We start from the raw sequence: 21,115 nt of genomic DNA on the forward strand, positions 1-21,115 counted from the left end.
GTCAAAGCCAAGAGACAAAAAAACAGGAAGATGAAAGAAGGGAAGGCAGGTGGCGGGAAGACACAGCAAAAGCATCATTTATACATAGTATAAATAGGCTCATTTTTTAACCAGCACTGTTAATTGCAAAGGCCACAATATAAAGAATGATTCAGCAATTTAAGCACTCAGAAAATGGAGGAACTGGGTGCTGGACCTTCCTCAGATGGATTCAAATTCACAACTCACCCGAGGGGTGCTTCCCTTCCCCTCCATCACCAGAGGTGGGCCACCAGGAAACCAGGATTGCAAGAATCACGTTAGAAGGACAACAAGCAAGGAAAAGCCCAGCTATTGGGCACTCAGTTGTAAAGAGGCAGACTCGGGCTCCACGCTCTGGTCCCAGGATGTTTTTCACATTTTATAGCAAAGTCTTTGAAGTCAGTGGAAAAGTGTCAGTGGGGAAGGGAGTGAGAAAGGTAAGAAGCGTCTTTAGAAGTAAACCAGGAAATTGGAATGAGACACTAAGTCACTCCCTCTTCCCAGCTGAATATCTTGACTTCTAAGTTACAGGGTTAGGCTGGTTCTCCCTTGCCTCCATTCCAACTATGTCCCATTTAAGGAACCTTTCTGGACTCCACACAGAGACTTGAAATGATGGCAGGAGTTGTCATCAGTTAGGACATCTGTCAAATACGGTGAGTAGAAGGAGTGTGTCCCTTCTAAAATGCTGGGAGATATGTGAAGGTTACCAGGTCAGCATTTTCTCAGATATTTATGGATTAAAAACCGAGCCCTGGCCAAGTGAAGTGAGACGATGGAGTGTCAAGGACAAGTATGCCTTGCAAACTTGCTCTCCTCCTTTTGTCTCAGGGATAAAATTATTCTGGAGTGTATTTAAATAATATTGACCGTGGTAATTTAGTATCCCAAGAAATTAAGACATGATTGGCATCTCAGAAGAGTTTAGCCAAGGAGAGTTAAAGATAATGATCAAGAAAAATCATGAAAGGAAAGAAAAGAGACATCTAACGATGCAGGTGTGATGGAGAACTGATTGGATAAAGACACCAGAGGAAAGATGAGACTGGGTGAGGATCTACCTGTGAGCTGAGAACCAGTAGTGATGGGAATCATGAACAAGAATAAGGAGTTTTAACCTGGAGAACCTGTGACAAGCCAGTTAAGAAGGAAAGGGGAAAGCACCAAATTTTAAGAGCTCAGACTGGAACTTGCAGAGAAACTGAACTGGAATAAGAACCCTGAGAAACAGAGACTGAGACTGGGTAGGTGAAGTTAAAGAAATGGGAATGGGGAAGGTGGTAGAGGAAAAGAATGAGAACAAGGCAGGCCCAGGGTGATGGAGCAGGTTAAGTCTCCGTGCAGCAGGTTTGGCATCCTTCGCCTCCAGAACATGGCATGGAATTTAATACTCCAAAGCCTAGTGTCAGATGAAACGGTAAAGATATCCCATTTTCCATCCATGTCTCCTCATCCTCTTAAATTAATGCTTCTAGACCTGGAAGAGAACCACCTGCTACTGCTACCAACACAGTTGCTCTGTTAGCTAAGTGGAATATATTTCTGTATTTGATCTAAAGATTCTGCCCTACCAACTAATTTTGCATACATTGACATAACGTCCCAGAACTCAATTTATTTTCATAATACAAAAGCTAAAAAAATTACATGCAGACTCACTCCTCCCCGCCCTGAATTCTGCATGAAGAGAGGATCAATATTAGAGTCAAGCTTGCAGAAGCATAGAAATGCCTGTGCAACTTTACCCCAGCCCTCACGTAGTACAGAATACATAATGACAGTCATCAATATTTCAGTTTATAGTAGTTCTATCTTTAATATTTATACTTCTAGATATTTCTTCCCCCAAGAATCATGCTTCATTGCATAGGATCAACTTGAGCTCTTTGTTCAAGTTAGAATTACACAACAGGAAAGGGAATTGCATTAAAGAAAATCTCCAGATTAAGGCACTTGAACAGAGCTTTATGGAACAGCAATCTATATCAATCCCCATCAGCCACCTTCTTGTGCAATGTCAGCTTTCCAGAGAAAGTCATCAATTCGGGGTACTTTAAAAAAAGTATTTAAAAGTAAAACAACAAACATTAGTTTCACTAGGCAGATAGTTAGTTTTAAGTATTGCCATCATGCCCAAAGCTTCACCTTGCCTCACTGAACAGGTAGCAAAGCAAAGCCAGACAGTAAGCTCTCTTGAAAAAGCAGAAGCCCGAAAGCCTGGCTCTACATGAACCAAGACTCAGCTGAGATTTTAAACAAAAATATTATGAAAAACTAAATAATTTTTTAAAAAACCCTCCTTCTTTCGCATTCAGCTGTACAACGCAACTAGATCCCATCCCAAAACAAAACACACACTTGCCCTAAAACCTTGTATACTCCTGGTGACCCCTAAAAAGGGGATTATTCATGACGCTTTAGGATCTTGAAAGATGTGCAGCCATGAGCTTGCTTAACAGAAAAAGCTGCCAACAGCCCCTGAAGGTATTTGAAGATTAAGTTTGAGGCTGTCTAGACAGAAACCAAGCTTGTAATAACCAATTCTCCCTAATTGACACCCCGCAAACAAACCTCTCCTGAATAGCTTGATCGTAGTCACAGCTTCATTCCCTGGAACCAGTTACAGGCAAGATGCCAGGCACTGGTAGGAAACTGCCAGGACCAGAGTATGCCGGCATAGCAGATACTTACTGCATAGCTAGAATACTACAACAGCGCTATCTGTTGTATTTTCTGTACAAGTGCCATAAACACAATTCTTCAGAAAAAAATGAATGAGAAGATAGCTCATTGTCAGCAAGACACCTTGTTCCTTATACTTAACAATATTCCTAAGTGCAACAAGAAAACACAGTGAAATAAGAAACATTTTACCTTCTTGTCTTTCCAATTCTCTTATCAGTTCATTTTGTAGATGACTATGTTGTGATGATGTCAAATCCATACTATGCCACAAAACCTGGGACAGAGAAACACAAGCTTGCCTGAATAAAATTACTTTATTTCTTTTTCCCCACATAACACTTCTCAAAAAAATTAAAATTATTTTTACATGTATTATGCTATAATTTATTTCTATTGATAATAAAGACATGTAGACAAATAAATATCAGTATTCAAAGCATAAAAGAACCAGAAGCAGCAAGCTAGTTCAACTGTTCTACTCTCAAAGAGGGGAAAAAAAGCAAGCTGATTAAAAAAAAAAAAAGCTTTGATAAATGTTTAAAACTATTTTATGATATTTTAAAATTAGAATCAATTCAAATCAGGGTTAGTAGGCTTATAAACAACTGAAAGGAAAGGTAGCAACAAATGTCTGAAAGAAGAAAAATTGCACCAAAGGATCTAATCTTGTTTGAATTAATTGGCTTGGAAGGAACAACCTTTTAGTAAAAGTTGCGCATGAGAATAAGTAGGAAGCAGGAGCTATAGACAACATGCAGAATAGAATGTGTATGTGCCTATACAGACAGACACAGAACATGCAGACTTGGAAGAAAAAAAGTAATAGGAAAAGTATGACAGAGGCCAATACAATTTTCAGCTGTCTGCAGAAAAGCAGACAGCCAACCAATAGTCTCCAATTCTTGATATTTTACAATCAGAAACACACTGAGTTCAGAGAAAAAAAAGAAAAGAAAATCAGTGCTCTGGTAATTTTTAAAGCTCTTGCATTGTTATATGGAAATTTGATTGATTTTTGCAGGAATGGTTACAGGCAGCATACAGTTAATAATCTACAGATGTCTAAACACCCAATAGGGATGGAATTAAATAAGGCAACGGGTGAAGGGGTATCTCTATCTAGTAAAAAAAAAAAAACCCAAAGTAAAAACATACGCTGAATATCAAGAAAACTTCCTCACAGTGCAAAGCCTTAGGCAGGTTTTCCTCTCAAGGCTTTGGACGAAAGAGGACAGTGCAGAAGAGTCCTGTCTTCTTAGAAAGGATGCACCATATTCTCTTGACTTCACCCTACAAAAGGCATACAGGTTCAATGTTTTAACCTTATCATCACAATGCCAGCAGCCATTACCCTATTTGAAGGTGGAAAATAACTTCGGGGGCTTCTACACATCACTGTAACTTGTAGAACAAAAATACTGCTATTATAGTTATGTCTACCTATGAACTTAGCAACAGTAACATCATTACATGGGGAACTTAAAAGAGATTCAATGGGATTCAAAGTCTTTGTATGCATCTTCCGAGTAACAGGTAGCATTAGAAACTACTGCGACATTGAGCAGTAAATGTTACACACATCCATCAGCTTGTCATCTACCTCAGAAGTATGAAAAAAGACAAATTTTCTTCTCATTAGAAGATAAAAATAACAAGTTAATAATCAATCCTTTTGTATTCTGAAGGACAAGCAATGTTGCACTATAAAATCATCCTTAAAGGGAAAACCTTTGTATTTTGTGGTCCTCTATGTTTTGGGGGTTTTTTCCTTCTAAAAATTCCTTTGAGGTACACTGAACGACACAACAACCTGTCTGACTTCAACATATGAATTCAGGAGTACTACAAGCCACTAAACAGTGCAGAACAGCACAGTTGCTGAGTTATGCTGTTGAAAGTAAATGACACAAAGTAATTTAAAGACACAGACAAGCAAAATACCACTGGCATGGGCTGCATTTCAGTCAACTTTACCTGAATTTCCTGCAGCTTCCCAAAGATGGTACTCAATCAGAAAAAATCCTTATCTGCCCCGTCATTTCCCTCCCAGGCAGAAGTGTGCTCTGAAGTGTGTTATCACGCGTTGCCAACATCCCCACTCCAGAAGCAAGAATAAATCCCGACAGCTGCAGCCGGAACGCAACACGGCACCACACACCGCGTCCCTTACGTAAGGGAGCAGATTTCGTAACAGCAGCAGGCACCCCGTCAAGGGTAACCAACCAACTTTGTGTGTTTTTTACAAAAATAAGATACTGGCACAGCGTTAGCAACCACTCACTGTCACCGAAAAGTAACCGCAGAGCTAAATATCAGTCCTGGGAGTCAAAGGGGTCTTCCAAGCACCGAGCGCCATTTACAAAGGGGCAGGGGTATATAAATGCATGCTCACGTTGGAATGCAGAGCTGTAACAAGGTACACAGCCCCCAAAATCCTAGCACACTTTATCCCATGAGACAGCCGTCAACATGCATAACCATACACATACCACTCCTCTTTTGTAAATACAAGATGTACATTCGCGCAACTGATTGCAACCACTTACTGCCATGGGAAAAAATACAGGCATCTTTAAGACTTCTCTTATTTAGACTGTAACCAATTCAGGACAGGAACTGTCTCCTCCTTTATCCAGTTTTTAGCAAAATTAGGCTTCAACCTCAACTGGGGTTTCTGGGTGCCATTGAAAAATAATAAATTATTGTACAAAAATACTAAACAAGCCCTACAGAGAACTGAAGGTCTCTGTACTTTACCATACTTGGTAGAAGAAATTAATAGAAGCTCTTCTACATTCAGAAACTATCAAACAAATTACCAAGACCCGACCTACACTTTTAAAGCAAAATTGAATAATACAGAGTGACTTACAAAACACTGCTGTAAAAGTGGCTGTTCGGGCTGAGAATTTGCTTAAAAGATGATCATCTTTTACAAAAGTAGTATCAAAAGGGATCATTTTTGCCCAGTAAACACTGTACATGAAGTATTAGACTCCCAGCAACTAAGGGCCAAATCCTACCCAGTTCACCTCAGCCCTTCATCCTTTCAGGGGAGGCTAATGTTTCATATGGAACTTACCTGTATGGACTTGGACTTTCAAACAATGGAACAATGAGAAATGAAGTAGAAATAGTAAATGGGAAGACAAAAGAAGCAAGACAGAGGACTACAATGTAATGTAAGAACCCAAGTAGGACTGGCAGCATTCAGTGCTTTTCCATCTTAATCCACAGGAACTATAAATAAATTCTACACATTGTTCCTCTCACAAATTAATCCGACATGAGTGCTGCAACCAGCGGGTACCTCTGAACATCACTTCTGCAGCCAAATTCTGTCTTTGGACATGGTCACATAACTCCAAGTCTAGAAACACAACATTTAACATTCAGAACGTGAACAATTATAGCACCTCAGATTATATAAGGACTTACTGTACTGTATGATTTTCCGAGGGCTTACACTGTCTCATGAATGGTTCAATAAGCAACGTTACTTTGAGCACAAAACTTTCAGGACAGGCAAAGTGAAGGGAATAAAGAAAACAACACTAACTGAACTAATCTTCCTTCTCTCAGCACCTAGAAATAATCCAAGTTTCTTTCAAAATTTCATTTAAGTTTGAAGTTAAGGAAGCAACAGATTGTGTGTGATTTTTAACAGCTATCTCACCTCAGTTAGAATACAAGTAAATGGGCACCACATTTTGGCTCAATTTTAAAATCTCAGAACAGAAAACTTATATCAAGTCCAACCTACGCCTTCATGAGTAAATGTGATAAAATTATTTATTTCCATCATTTAAAATCCCTCCAATTTAAGTTCTGGACACAAAATGCATGAAAAATAGGTAACAAATAGGGATAATTTATTATTTATCAAAAATTCATTAGAATATTTACAAAGCTTAAGTCATAAAAAAATCATGTGCACACAGTCTCTCTTTTTTAAGACTTTTTTTCTTTAAGGCTTTTTCTTTTTTCTTCCTTTCTTACTCTGTGATTTCTTTTTTTTGCCCTCAAACACAGGTTTGGCAGTCACCATGGCTACGTTTCCCAGTTCTTCATCCTCACCACTTGAGCTACTACACCCTTTCTTCTCTTTACAATCTGTTGCCTCCATTGCAGAGACGTTTTTCCTCTTTCTGCTCTTGCCTAAATCTATGCTTTCTGATTCCTCTACTGAGGAGTCACTAGAAGTTTCTGAAAGATGCAAATTTCCAATAAAACCACCTCCATATATACGTTCTTTTGTGAAATCTGAATGTTTTCTTCTCTTTCCACTTTGGACTTCCATTGACACAGCTTGATGATTGGCACAGCCTGCAGTGCCCTCCCCTTTCTTTTCCTCACGCTGTTTAAGTTCAATCTCCATAACAGCTGTGGCCTCCCGGATTTCATCGGCTTCTTCTTCTTTTTCCTTTCTCTTCAGACACGTCACAGCTCTGCGCAGTCTCTGACTTTTAAGAGCTTGTTTTTCATGCTGTGCTAGTCTGAAGAATGAATCAATCCGAAGCTGAGTCTATCACATATAAAACAGAGAAACACCTTTGGATGTTTTTGTGATGGGAATTCAGTTGTTATCTCAGCTATAACTATAAAGCATCCCAAATTAAAGCAGGACAAAGGACTAATTAAATTAATATGCATGCAAATAGATGTGAACAATAAAATGCATTATTATGCTAATACCTATACTTTATTATAAATTACACAAGAGCCTTCACAGAAACTAAATAATAAGCAGACTCCAGTGAAATTTTATAAACATTGTTCTGCTGCTGCTTAGACATGTGTTGCTATTTTCAACCCTAATACAGAGAATCTCTGTAGTGCTCTTAAGTATGTCCTTACAAACACAACCTTAGCTTCAAGCTGCTAAAACAACAGAATGTTTACTAAGCAAATGTTGTAAGTTCACTTTACAGTTGCATATACTAGTGCAACAAAATGCAGTCAGTTGACTCAAGTTCATTTTAACACACGCTGCTAGAGCATCAAGATTTAAGAGTAGAACTAGAAGTAGTCACACACAAGGGGTCTGTGTTACTCAACCACAGCTAGGCTTGCTGTGTAGGCAAAGCTATGTATTCTCCCTAAAATTGTCTAAGAGAGGCAGACGCTTCCAAAGGATGTTCCTGTCAGCCTGAAAGTATATGAATTTAACTACAGGTTTTGGTACCTTTCACTCCTTTGAGTGATAGAGAGAACCCAGAACACTGGTTTAGACTCCATATCTAACTTGCTTACAGCAAAAGGAGAAAAGAATGTGACCTTAGGTGATCAGTTTTACAACTGACTTTCACAGTATCACAGCATGCACCACTATTCACTTTTAAGTTTTATTAAAGTTGACAGAACACTTATTTGGAAATTAGAGTAATGTTATTAATGGGCACTTGCTCACAGGTTCAGTCTACACTCCTCCTCAAAGGATATGTATGGTACCAAATGGTTGGTCTCACTTGACCAAAATCTCAGGGGCATTTTTATAAATCATTTTAAAGACAGCACGCTGCCTTTTAAAAGTACTGAAGGTGCTTGAGGTTCCTGTAGTTTCAGCTACATCCAGAACAAACAGCAACCTGGACTTGTGATAGGTGCTTGACAGATAACAAAATTTGAAACCAACAATTGAATTACGTACAGTGCCTCACAGCACACCCAAATCATACAGAAATGAAGTCTAGAGAAGTAAGTTTAATGAGTTTTAAAAATATATATATTGAAAAAAAAATGGCCAAATGCCAGTTTCTGAGAAATGTATTTTAGATTAAAGCCTTGCTGTTCATTTTAAAATGCTTCTCTTACAATTCTGCAGTTACCCTTAAACTATACATAGTTTTATTCTTTACCTGCTGCAAGTTCAGCTGTTTCACCACAGGCAGAAGGATTTCATCTATCTTTGTCCTCGTCCAGCCAAAGTGATCCTGACAGAATGTGCAGAAAGTTAAGGAACTGTACAAGGCTATTACTAGTATTTTGTAAACACATAAAATGAAAATGCCTCAAATAAACAGTATCTGGAGGAAAGTTACTCCAAAGCTTTTTCTCTACAAAACCAGAGAAAATACTCTAAGTTATTACAGCTGACTTACGTGGATGGTTCCAGTATTACGCTACGTACCTTAATCATGCTGTTACATCTCTATTAGTTACAGAACTTTTTCTCCAATATCAACATTTCCAAAAGCATGCCTCTGAAGACAGAACTCATTTTGGCTATATGGTACTGCCATAAGACAAAATACCTATAAGTAAACCTTATTTTTACACTTGCACACACTGGAACTTTCATTTACTGTTTGAAACGCTATTAGCTCTGCACGCTTTGCCATCTACTTTTCAACAATTCACTGCAGTTCAAGCTGCAATGGATGGAAGAAATAGCCATTACTGCAAGAAATGCAGTGAATAACTAGGGATAAAGTGCAGACTGAATCACTATTTCTAACTGGGTTTTGAAACTTATTTGTGAAAGATGCAAAACATAATCAGGACTCTGCAAACAATCCCGCTCTAAGTCTAGAAATAGGCACAGCACAGTTACAGAAACGTAACATCACAACAAACTAGTCGGTCCAGCTACGAGACTCTCTTTGCATGCAAAGCAAAGCATCCCACTCTCTCAGGAGGGCAGAGCAGCCCTGAGTGCCACAGATGCATGGCTGCATTCCCTTCCATTCCAGAGCTGGTATCATTGGAGGAGAGTGCATGCAGATGGGACAGGGGGCCCCTCACACCGATGAGATGTTAAGAATTTGACACTCCATTACTGACTCACTAGTGGGCCTTATGAACTTTAATCGGTGTACTTTTAGCTATTAAGTCCTGCCATCCAGTAAAAGGATATTCTCTGATCTGCTCTACATCAGGCTTCCCCCAGGTGAATGAACCTCTTGTCTCATCTACCACAGGCTTCAAGTATGCTTCTGCCACTGCTGGATTTGGGAAACCTGAAGAAAGCTGTAGCTCCCGCAGTTTCTTCTTGACCTTGGTATCATGTGGATTAGGTCTCAGTTTCTTATTCTTCTGAGCTTCATTCCACCACTCACTGAAAACAGAGGAAAGTATTAATTTGCCTACATAAAATACAATTTGGAATATCAAGAGCCACCATGCTAATTTCAGTAGCCTTAGTCTCCCTACTTCAGTTACTATGTGAGATGAGGTAGGAAATTTCCAAATCAAAAAATGGCCAAAGGGACATATAATCTGGAAGTAGAAAAGACAAAACATACACAGTAAATGCAGCCATTGTAAGCCACAGTAGCCAACATCGCCTGGATTCCCCATAAGCTGCTGAACAGAAGGCCCTAAATTCAGCCTCACTTGGGGAGGATGTTCCACACATAATGATCATTTTTGGAGGTTTTCTGGTATGCAAGAAAAAAAAAAAAAAAAGAAAAAAAGACTTCTAACTATCCTCGCCATTGCCAATACATTGCGTCTTCAAATCTTGTTCTTCCCCACAGCCTACCTGTCTTTCTCTTTCCAGGTCATCCATTCCTCACTCAAGTCTCTTTTCTCTACGAGCAAGCTACAGCACCTTCTCACAAACTCAAGAGAGAATAAACCTCCAGTCCACTACGGATCCAACTCTGCAATGAACTCAGAGGCAGCTGCACAGTTCTACAGCTGTTCTATTGTCTTCATTAGTCTCACTGTAACTGCTGTATAAACATGTCACCTTATTTACCTGCCATTCCAAATAGTGATATAATAATGGAGTCATATATTTTACAGTTAACTTAGTCTCCTTAATGATGGTCAATGATGGTCATATGTTTTGTTGTATGCTTAAGCAGCAGACAAGTATATTCACTAATATTCATATTACTGAGACACAAAAAAGCAAAAGACGACGAGCATACGCAAATTTTAAGAGAGGTTCCAAGCCATGCCCAGGAAATTCATTTAAAATCTCCATCGCTGTTACAAAGCCAACATTTGGGATGCCCTCGGTGTAGTCACTTCCAAGCAAGTATGCCAAATTAATTAGCTTGCTTCGATCCAACCCTGTAAAAGAAAGTGAGTAAACCAAATAAAACCAGGGGATTCAGCATCTGTCCTCTTACAAATTAAAAAATAACGTATTATCAGAAAGGCAAAACCCAAAAGGAACACAAAGGCATTAACTCTGTAAAATTACATTTACTACAACATCAGAACTTGCTAAATTATATTCTGGAGCAGTGTCAATATGCTACTACTAGCTCAAGCACCAGTAGTTGTGCTAACTTGGCAAATACATCTTGCCAAAATTAAAATGTTACAATGTAAAGATCAGTGGGAAATTCTGGGTTCCTAAGAGCTAAGAGATACTATTTTACATATATTTCTCCAGTTTTCATCTAATGCTGACCTGAATTTAATAACCCCCCGAATCACAAATAAAAACATTCAGTTTGAATTCTAGTCCATAATATCAATGCCTCTGCTTCTTAAAAGTGTACCCAAACTGGAAGCCTTTTGCTCTGTGCTAGTGCAGTTACTAAGTAGACCAAAATACCCTGTGAAACAGACAGAATGAAAGAAGAACTCAGCTGACCACTTCTACTTGGTATGCTGCAAGATCTGAGGCAACCAGACTGATTTTCACTTACTAGCTTCAAGAGTTTAGATTAAAAACAACAACAACAACAAAAAATCAGTGGAGAAAAGGAGGGATGTGTGTCTAAGCACACAAAGCAAGACCATCGGCATGCTACTCAGGATATCCAACAACTGTCAAGAAATAAGACTTGTGCAATGCATGGAAAAGGAGTAGAAGCACAAGACTGCAGAGGAATGTGACATGAAGACCAATGGTGACTATTTTTCCCCAATAAATAAATAAATAAAATCCCTGGTTTATTACATTAATAACAGCTAAAAATCACACACGTGCTTTTACAGCAATCCTTTCCAAGTAAGCTACAGTAGCATATCTAGGTAGGGGGAAAAATATTTCACCCAATTTTCTGGGAGAAGAATCCAAAGACATATTTTTCACCACAGAAAAATGTTCTGAAATTTTACATGCTGAAGACATTAAAAATATTATTTCAGTCTATAGCCTCTCTCAACTTTGAAAATGTCAAAACTGATTTTAACAAGAGTTCTGCTTAAACAAAGCAGAAGAAAAAGTTAAAATTGGCTCATATTTTCCTTAATACACTACGTGACACTGAAGTTTAGTAGTTCAACATAAGTAGCAACAATTTGATTAGACTGGTACAAGAGCAATCTGAAAGAAGAAAAAAAGCTGTCGGTATTAACTAAATGAAAAACCTTTTACAGACCATATACGTATGCCAGATCCTCTTCTAATACATTACATGTCAGTATGTCCCAAATTAACTTTCATTTCCAGAAGACTATAAATCTGATGCAATCAGAATATAATTTTCCCACCATGACAGAAAAGTCATGCTGACATTTACCCAGAAACTGGTACCACAGTTCATACCTCCAGCCTTGATGATCATCACACTAATTCAGTGTATTAAATGCAGGTGTCTGCAAATTCAGGGGGGTCATCTGGCAGTAGAAACAGCAACCCAAATGAATGTCTTTAGACACTCTCCAAAGAACAGGCATTGTAATAACAGACACAAAAAATTCTGTAGAAAATACAACTTCAAAAAGATACATGGCAGCGCTATCTTATTAAAGACTGTGCTTAACAAATCAATACCTGAGGCTTACCTAGCTGGTTTTGAAAATCAACATACTGATAATATTCCACATATTTGTTTTGACTGAAGAAATTTTTGTAAACATGCCGTGCACCAAACAACCAAACATCACTATCATCAGTGATTGTCCCAGAGGTCTGATCAGTAAGGTCCAATATAGCACACTGTGCCTCTGCCTCCATCGGAGCTTCAATATATGGAATGCCAAACAGACGGAGAAGCTCCTGTAGGATGGAAAGAAAACAGTTAATATTTCATCTGAAGAATGAACTTCTATTATACTTCTGCTTGACTCGGAACTGCTAGATTCACATTTGGGAGGTATTTAATATTTCACAGCAAATCTTAATTTCCACTAAAAAGTGGCAAGCACAGCTAAGTCAAGGTGGAAATCCCACTTACGCACCTCAGGCAGATAGTGCCATGTAAGTCAAGCACTACTTGATCACACTATTACCACGCAGTTTGAGAATCTGCTATCTTAATTACAGAATCAAACTTAAGTATTGGGCTTTCCATAACACAGAGAAAAGTCCATGCATTAGAATTATGTGGGCTCCATGAAAAAAAGATGCAGGTTAAGTAAAAAATAAAAAATAAATAAATAAAAAAAAAATCAGCCATCACCTTAGCTCACAAAATAGTATGAAAGCATATGAGAAACATTAATATCAAGCAGGAAACAGTGGGCAGACTAATCATCCTTTGGATGGTGTTTTGATATATGTGTATTTTGATGCATTTTACACAATTTGCTTTTATTGAATACATTATTTAACCTCAGATAAATATCCCATACACACTAGGTTTACAGGCTTGTGTTAGTTACACAATTCTGGATTACGTCATCTCCAGAAATTATGCTTTCCATTTACTCTCCTGCTTGCAAGCTGGATGTAATAATCACTGCAAAAGCTAAGGTGTAAAAATTATTAAATATGTATTTGATACATATACATATATCTGCACAAACACACACTATTTTTTTCTCAGTGCAGCTGCCTTTTGTGCCCTGACAAAGTCACGCTCAAGACTTCAAACTTTTACTGTAATAAAGAGAAAAAGCACAACGTCAAAAGATTTACAACTACAATGGTGTACTGACCATTATATGGCACATAATATTACAAAAGCACAATCTACTGGCTTTTAAAAAAATAATCTGAAGAAACAAGTATGAGCAAATGTTTAACAAAGGAAACAAAAATTTCAATCATTTTAAGACTATCGAAATTACCCCTTTTATATGCAAAGAAAATAAGAGCATTTATATATTTCTCAGAATTAATTTGTTATAATAAGTTTATTACATCATAGACACTATCAGTAGCCTAATATATTATGAATATGTTAACCCCAACACATTGTATTGCACATAGTCCTTGTATTAGACTGCATTAACCTTTAAACGCTAATACTGAAACAGAAGTTACAGGCTTATGCAGGTATCAGTGGTGAGATACTTTAAAAAGCAGTTAACCAGGGCATAAACCTGGGTCACCATATGGATTTCTTGTAAACTTTTATCTTTTAATCCCTAGGGGAAATCACAATTTACCTAACACTCAGATTACACCAATTCCATACGGCTGAATATAACTTCCTAATATTTTTTTTTTATTCAACTTGCACCTTTCACAGCAACAGGCAAAGATCAAACTGGCCCAGCCTTAAAAAGTAGGTGCTTAAAAACCCCCGATGTTTTTTTCATGATTTTATTATTATTTTATAATGTTATAACAGTTATTTAACATTGCTGGAATTCAAGATTATCTCAATACTTTCAACATTTTAAATCAAGCAGACTGAAGAAAACAAGCTCCTAAGAGGAAAAAAGGTGACCTATAATTAAGCAAAATTACTAACACCTTTGAGAAAATGTTTGACTGGAGCAGAGGGGGGACCACATCATACTGTATCAAATCAAAATGATTCAACAAATGTTACCTGGCTTTCCAAGAACATCTGTCCTGTTACAGAAGAAGCAACACGTTCCTGCTGCTGTTTTTGAGCCTGAAGCACATTCTGCTCAGCAGAAAGGTCATTTTCTAATTCTTCTAGTTCCTCCTGAAAAATAAAACAAGATTTTCATTATTTCAACAATTCAGGTATACTTAGTTAAGTAAGCTCTAAGTCTCCAACTATAATTATTCCAGTAGTATATGCTCCATTAGTTCACACTTGGAAGTTGTCATAGTTTCTCTAATACAGTAAATTATAAGATCAGAGATGGGTCTATTCTTCAGAGTGCTAAAACCTAAAGTTTCCCTCTAATTTCAGAGAGATTATGGTTAACCATCATCTTAAAAAAAATATCAGTTCCCACAGAATTAGATACATATAAAAGAAAGCAATGAAACACTAAGAAGCTGTGCAATAGTTTTCCTTAAAAACTACGTGGGGACAGAGCAATTCATAGAATCACAGAATCATTTAGGTTGGAAAAGACCCTTAAGATCATCGAGTCCAACCGTCAACCATGCCCACTAAACCATGTTCTGGAGTGCCTTGTCTATGCACTTTTTGAATACCTCCAGGGATGGTGACTCAACCACTTCCCTGGGCAGCCTGTTCCAATACCTGACAACCCTCTCAGTAAAGAAATTTTTCCTAATATCCAACCTAAACCTCCCCTGGTGCAACTCGAGGCCATTTCCTCCCGTCCTATCTCCAGCGGCCTGACAGAAGAGACCAGCACCCGCCTCCCTACAACCTCCTTTCAGGCAGTTGTAGCGAGCAATAAGGTCTCCCCTCAGCCTCCTTTTCTCCAGGCTGAACAGCCCCAGTTCCTTCAGCCGCTCCTCATAAGACTTGTGCTCCAGACCCTTCACCAGCTTCGTTGCCCTTCTCTGGACACGCTTCAACAACTCAACGTCCGTCTTGTAGTGAGGGGCCCAAAACTGAACACAGGACTCGAGGTGCGGCCTCACCAGTGCCCAGTACAGGCGGACGATCACCTCCCTGCTCCTGCTGGCCACACCATTTCTGATACAGGCCAGGATGCCGTTGGCCTTCTTGGCCACCTGGGCACACTGCTGGCTCATATCCAGCCGGCTGTCGACCAGCACCCCCAGGTCCTTTTCCACCGGGCAGCTTTCCAGCCCCTCTTCCCCAAGCCTGTAGCGCTGCATGGGGTTGCTGTGATGCAAGTGCAGGACCCGGCACTTGGCCTTGTTGAACCTCATACAATTGGCCTTGGCCCATCGATCCAGCCTGTCCAGATCCCTCTGTAGAGCCTTCCTACCCTTGAGCAGATCGACACTCTCTCCCAACTTGGCATCGTCTGCAAACGCGCTGAGGGTGCACTCCATCCCCTCATCCAGATAGTTGATAAAGATATTAAACAGAATTGGCCCCAATACTGAGCCCTGGAGAACACCACTTGTGACCCACCACCAACTGGATTTAAGTCTATTCACCACAATCCTCTGGGCTTGTCCAGCCAGCCAGTTTTTTACCCAGAAAAGAGCACACTTTCATTATTAGCTCAAAACAAATAACAATGAGTTACCAAACTGACGTCTTGCCACTCATCCACTGCATCTTTACCATCATCTTCTCTTTCAACATTCTGATCGTTTGCCAACTGCGCTTCATCAGACTCCTTCAGCAAGTCCTGTGTGACAACTGCATGTCTGTCTGTCTCCACTTCTGGAAGTGCTGTTTCATCACACAGTTTTTCATCATATTTAGTAGGAAACTCAGCCTCATTACTGATTTCAGTATCCACTTCAATAAAGCTTCCTATTAAAGGAAAACAAAGATTTCAACTTCCTGCTACTTGTTTAGAAAGAAGCATTTGTATGCATTTTTAACTTCAGCAGTGATTTTTTTTCCTATATGCAGTAAATAGATATAAGTATTGTGAAACTACAGAAATCAAGTGGTTGACCATTAACACATCAGATAAGTTCAATGTATGCAACAGCATGCTTTCCTGACTCTCCGTATTGTATACTCAGGTTTCAATGATAAAACATAACACCAAGGGGAAATACCTAGCTCAGATTTTCTTCCTACCTCCTACATACACAGGAATAGATGTATTTTAAAGCATTCCTTACTAGGAGAAAAAGTTAACTTTGACTGACTAGAAATACAATAAGGTCGTATTTTCTTATCTTTTTACACAATTAAAAAGCACATACCATCAGAATCACTGTCTTCAGACTGTGATATCCCTTCTCTTTCCTCCTCAGGACCTTTTGCTTCCGGAAAAGGTCTAATATCGTTTTGTACCTCAGATACATTCTCTTCTGTTTGCAAAATTACCTCCTCTATATTTTCAGAAATTTTCAAGTTTTCCTCCTTTTTAGAAAGGTCTGTTGTTTCAGCATGAATCAAATCCCCTATACTAGTTTGTACAGGGGAACAGCTTGGCTTCTGTGTGCACAAGTTCATATCCTTATCTCCCAAAGAATTTAAGTCTGTTTTGGAACCATTTTCTTCTTTCTCTACATATTCCGTGCCTTTTCTCTTATTGTCAATACAAGGATAATTTTCAGCTTTGGATATACTGGTGTCCTTAAGCATAACATGACTTTTTTCCAACTCCTGACTCTTTTGTTCAAATTCAGCATCTTGCATAATCACTTGGTTTGACAAATGAATTGTAGATGTAGGTATTTTTTTTCCCTCCTTAACTTCAAGAATCTGATCTTCCTCGTCTGAGCTACTAAGCAGAAAATCCTTCACTTCTGATCTTTCTGGTAGCACTCCATCAGTTCTAACAGTAACAACTTCCTCCCTTCTATCATCATCACTCAGAACTTGCTGAATTGCCTCTAGTGTTCTTGGAGACACACCGCCGCCTTCTGTAACAGACTGGTCCACACTCCATCGTCCTGTATCTTCATCCCCCAGTTCTTCTTCTGAGCTGCTTTCCACCATAGCTGCCTGGATAGCAAGCAAAGTCCGAGGAGAGGGCGGTGCTGTCACCACACTGTTATCTTTCTCTGTCTGCAACTTGTCAGAAGCAACTAGCTTTGCATTAGCAGGAGATTCATTGACTTTATTCGGTTTAATAAATTCAAGCATTTTTGATGAGGGTCCTGCAGTAGTTTCCATGTCTCTACTTGTAGCTTTTTTTGCTTGAATACCTGAAAGAAAGGGTTTTGTTGATTTATGTTTTTTTAGTAAAAAAACTGCTTTATACTAACATTCCATTTTACATAATGAACATCATTATATAAAGATTAATAAAGCAGTTTTCTACACATTTACAGATTACAGTTAATTATGTGCAACAGTAATGCACATTTCATACAAACTGTTGGCTACATGCACCTATGAACAATATTCAGTTTTTTCTTAAACCTGACAGCTGCAGATTGCACACACCAAACAAGAGGTTTTACAAAATTAAGACCTGACATACCCTTTATTAGGATATAGTGAGAAGTATCTTCAGAGACTACCCTACTAGATTCCACTTCTTTCACAAAACCACCTTCATTTTCATATTGCGTTTGTATTTCACCCGAGTGCTGCTGATTCAATTCTTTTTGTACATTTTCTATGCACCGATTGAGGTTGCTTTTCTTAAGCAAACCCCTAAGCTGGTACTGGGAAAAGTCACTGGACTCCTTAAAAAAAAAAAAAGAAAAACAAAACAAACAACCAAGTCCATTTAAATAAAATGCCACTAGCTGCACCTTTTAAGCAAGTTCATTTACCATGCTCTGGAGAGCCTTTTAAGAGTTTCCTTTAAGCAGGTAACATTTGTCTTTTACTGACTGCTGCACTGCCAAGCAACAGCAACACTAGCCTGGTAACATGCAACAATTCTAAAAGGTCACATTAAGCAGTTCCGAATGCTGGCTAAACACAATGAGATCTCAATGATGTGACCAACAAAACTTAGCTGGCTAACACAGCTGGTCCCCATCTTAAAAACAATGCAATGATAACAGAATCCACATGTGGATGGTTTTAAGATGACAGTTCTTAGCTTACACTTGGGCACAAGCTATCATTTGATCCGACATGTATTTGTCCTGGTTTTGGCTGGGATAGAGTTAATTTTCTTTCTAGTAGCTGGTACAGTGTTATGTCTTGGATTCGGTATGGAAGAATGTTGATAACACGCTGAGGTTTTCAATTGTTGCTAAGTAGTGTCCATACTAAATCAAGGATTTTTCAGCTTCTGATGCCCAGCCAGCGAGAAGGCTGGAGGGGCACAAGAAATTGGGAGGGGACACAGCCAGGGCAGCTGACCCAAACTGGCCAAAGGGGTATTCCATACCATGTGACATCATGCCCAGTATATAAACCGGGGGGAGTTGGCCTGGCGGGGGATTGCTGCTCGAGAACTAACTGGGCATCTGTCAGCGAGTGGCAAGCAATTGCATTGTGCATCAGTTGTTTTGTATATTCCAATCCTTTTATTATTATTATTATTGCCATTTTATTATTGTTATTCTTATCATTATTATTTTCTTCCTTTCTGTTCTATTAAACTGTTCTTATCTCAACCCACAAGTTTTACCTTTTTTTTTTTTCCCCTGATTCTCGCTCCCATGCCACTGGGTGTAGGGGAAGTGAGTGAGTGGCTGCGTGGTGCTTAGCTGCTGGCTGGGGTTAAACCACAACAATATTGTACTTTTAAAATCTAACTGTACTCTGAAAAGCTGTCATAGAAGTGGCACTACAGAATTCCCTGATTGTCTCTGAATGGCTTCAGTAACACATCTGCCAAAGCTACAAAAGCCTTTTCCCAGCTGCCAGCTCCACTAGCAACCTGAGAGTTTGGAATCGAAGCTGCGTTCATTCTGCCCGCTTTATCCACACCAGTAATATGTTCTTGCAATTGAAATTTTGGGCATAATGCTGATGAGGCATGAGATGGCATGATTTTTTCCATTCTTGCCAAACTGAATTAGTTCTGCTAATTTTAGTGGAAATCAGGAGATAGGACCCTGAATAGACACACAGGAAGGCTCTGTTAAGAGTTGCTATCTCATTGGGGTTTTTTTCCCCTTCAGCATAACATCTCTTATTAAATAGACCTGGGGGTAAAGATTTCCAGATGTGATACTTTCACATAGTCTTCATCTGCATTAATGGCAATAGCTCCATTCTGGTGGCTTGAAAACTATTTTAAGTATTACCTCTGGCATTGCTTCAAATAATGTTCTTTTTCGCTTTGTAAATTCTTTCATATCAGTCAAGATCTCATGTTTTATTTCTGGAGGCAGCTTGTTGAAATCTTCTGATTCAATATCTACAGAATGAGGATTTTCACATAACTCTTCCTATAAAAATGGAAAACAACACAAACACCTATTTTATATTACAGCACAGCAAGAACAATGAAGTATTGAGAGCATTATTCCAAACAACAACAAAAAAATACCACAAAATCTTTGTTGCTACTTCCTATACTGTGAAGAAAATAGGTTAAGAAAAAAAAAAGGTAACTACTACCTAATAAAATCAAGTACATAATTATTGAGGTACGCTATACAGAGAAATTTGAGTTTATTCTTTTTACAAAAAGATAGTATAAATCACAGAAGCAGGTCCTATAGCCTCAGCTAGTCTGATTTTATCCTTCTAAAGAGGGTCTCCTTCTGAATGTGAACTACTTCAAAGATAAACAGTATTTCCAAGAGGTTTTTCTTCCTTTTTTTTTTTAAAACTTTGATGAAAGCAGACATAATTTTATTATTCATTATACCCTCTTCTTAGGTTATATATTTCTCTTCTCCTCATCCCATAGGATCAGCACATCAGAAGGGAATACAGAATTTATCTGTGAAAACTCAAGGACCGAAGTACTTCAACATCAATTCATATTTAGAAGACCATGGGAATTTTGTTAAATATGCTGTCTTATATGTGCACAAACATGTGCACAAATGCATACATTTCACTTATATCTTTACAAAAAACAATTTCTTTTCCACATGGCCACAGAAAGTAGTCAAAAAAAAAAAAGATACCATAAGAAATTCCTATTCTGATGTATTCTAGTGGAGAAAATTGCATTTGCATTTCCTCATTAGTAGGAATTCATAGAGTACTGAAAATTAACTTGTTTGCTTGATAAGTAATGCTACAGTAAGACCTATACCTCCAAGCACTTTTTTTTTTTTTTTTTTTAACCTTTTTGGTTGTCTTTTAAGCATAGCACATGAATGAGAGGATTGTTCGCAGCCACAGGGCAATTAGGATGCACTTACCTGCAACATCTTTTTTTGGCTCATTCTTGCTTCCCATTCTTTTTCATCTTCCTCCTCCGAGCTAAAAATCACAAAGAGAAAAAAAGAGGTACATATTTACCTAGGAAAATAAAGTTCCTATTTTAAGCAAAAGGACATTAGTCATCCCTTCACTAGCAAGTACAAAAATTCACACACAATATCAAACTACACACGCATATATATATGCATATACATACATACACACGTACATATACATATAAATACATATACAAGTCAAAAAGATCTGAACAGAAAGCAAGAAGGCAGACTTAGGTCAGTTAAAACTACATTGAGACAACTTGCTGCTTAAATCATTACCCAGTTCTTACCTGGTCATCACAAAGTATATAAAAGCATATATAAGATGTGCAAAGAGTAATCTAACCAGTAGCTCCACATTCCCACTTAATATTATTTAAGAAGATGTCACAAGTTTGACAAGTACATACAAAACCTACTTCTGCTGAACACATCTATGCTACTGAATGAGGGGATGCAAACCAGAATCAAGCTGCCACACAC

General features: G+C 38.4%; 1 protein-coding gene across 1 annotated transcript in view; it reads right to left on the reverse strand.

Moving 5' to 3' along the window:
- ERCC5 (ERCC excision repair 5, endonuclease) overlaps positions 1-21,115 on the reverse strand; it is a 36,365-nt gene that overhangs the window by 12,706 nt on the left and 2,544 nt on the right. The window contains exons 6-18 of the mRNA XM_069802354.1: positions 20,573-20,633; positions 19,499-19,642; positions 17,767-17,974; positions 16,538-17,488; positions 15,901-16,133; positions 14,337-14,456; positions 12,400-12,613; positions 10,584-10,728; positions 9,561-9,763; positions 8,565-8,647; positions 4,681-7,231; positions 3,888-3,996; positions 2,896-2,980 (exon numbers count right to left, since the gene is read on the reverse strand). Of these exons, the coding sequence (XP_069658455.1) occupies positions 6,674-7,231; positions 8,565-8,647; positions 9,561-9,763; positions 10,584-10,728; positions 12,400-12,613; positions 14,337-14,456; positions 15,901-16,133; positions 16,538-17,488; positions 17,767-17,974; positions 19,499-19,642; positions 20,573-20,633 (2,920 nt within the window). The 3' untranslated portion in view covers positions 2,896-2,980; positions 3,888-3,996; positions 4,681-6,673. The remainder of the gene's footprint in view (positions 1-2,895; positions 2,981-3,887; positions 3,997-4,680; positions 7,232-8,564; positions 8,648-9,560; positions 9,764-10,583; positions 10,729-12,399; positions 12,614-14,336; positions 14,457-15,900; positions 16,134-16,537; positions 17,489-17,766; positions 17,975-19,498; positions 19,643-20,572; positions 20,634-21,115) is intronic.

The sequence above is a fragment of the Haliaeetus albicilla genome, chromosome 15, assembly GCF_947461875.1.
Source record: "Haliaeetus albicilla chromosome 15, bHalAlb1.1, whole genome shotgun sequence".
Lineage (NCBI taxonomy): Eukaryota > Metazoa > Chordata > Aves > Accipitriformes > Accipitridae > Haliaeetus > Haliaeetus albicilla.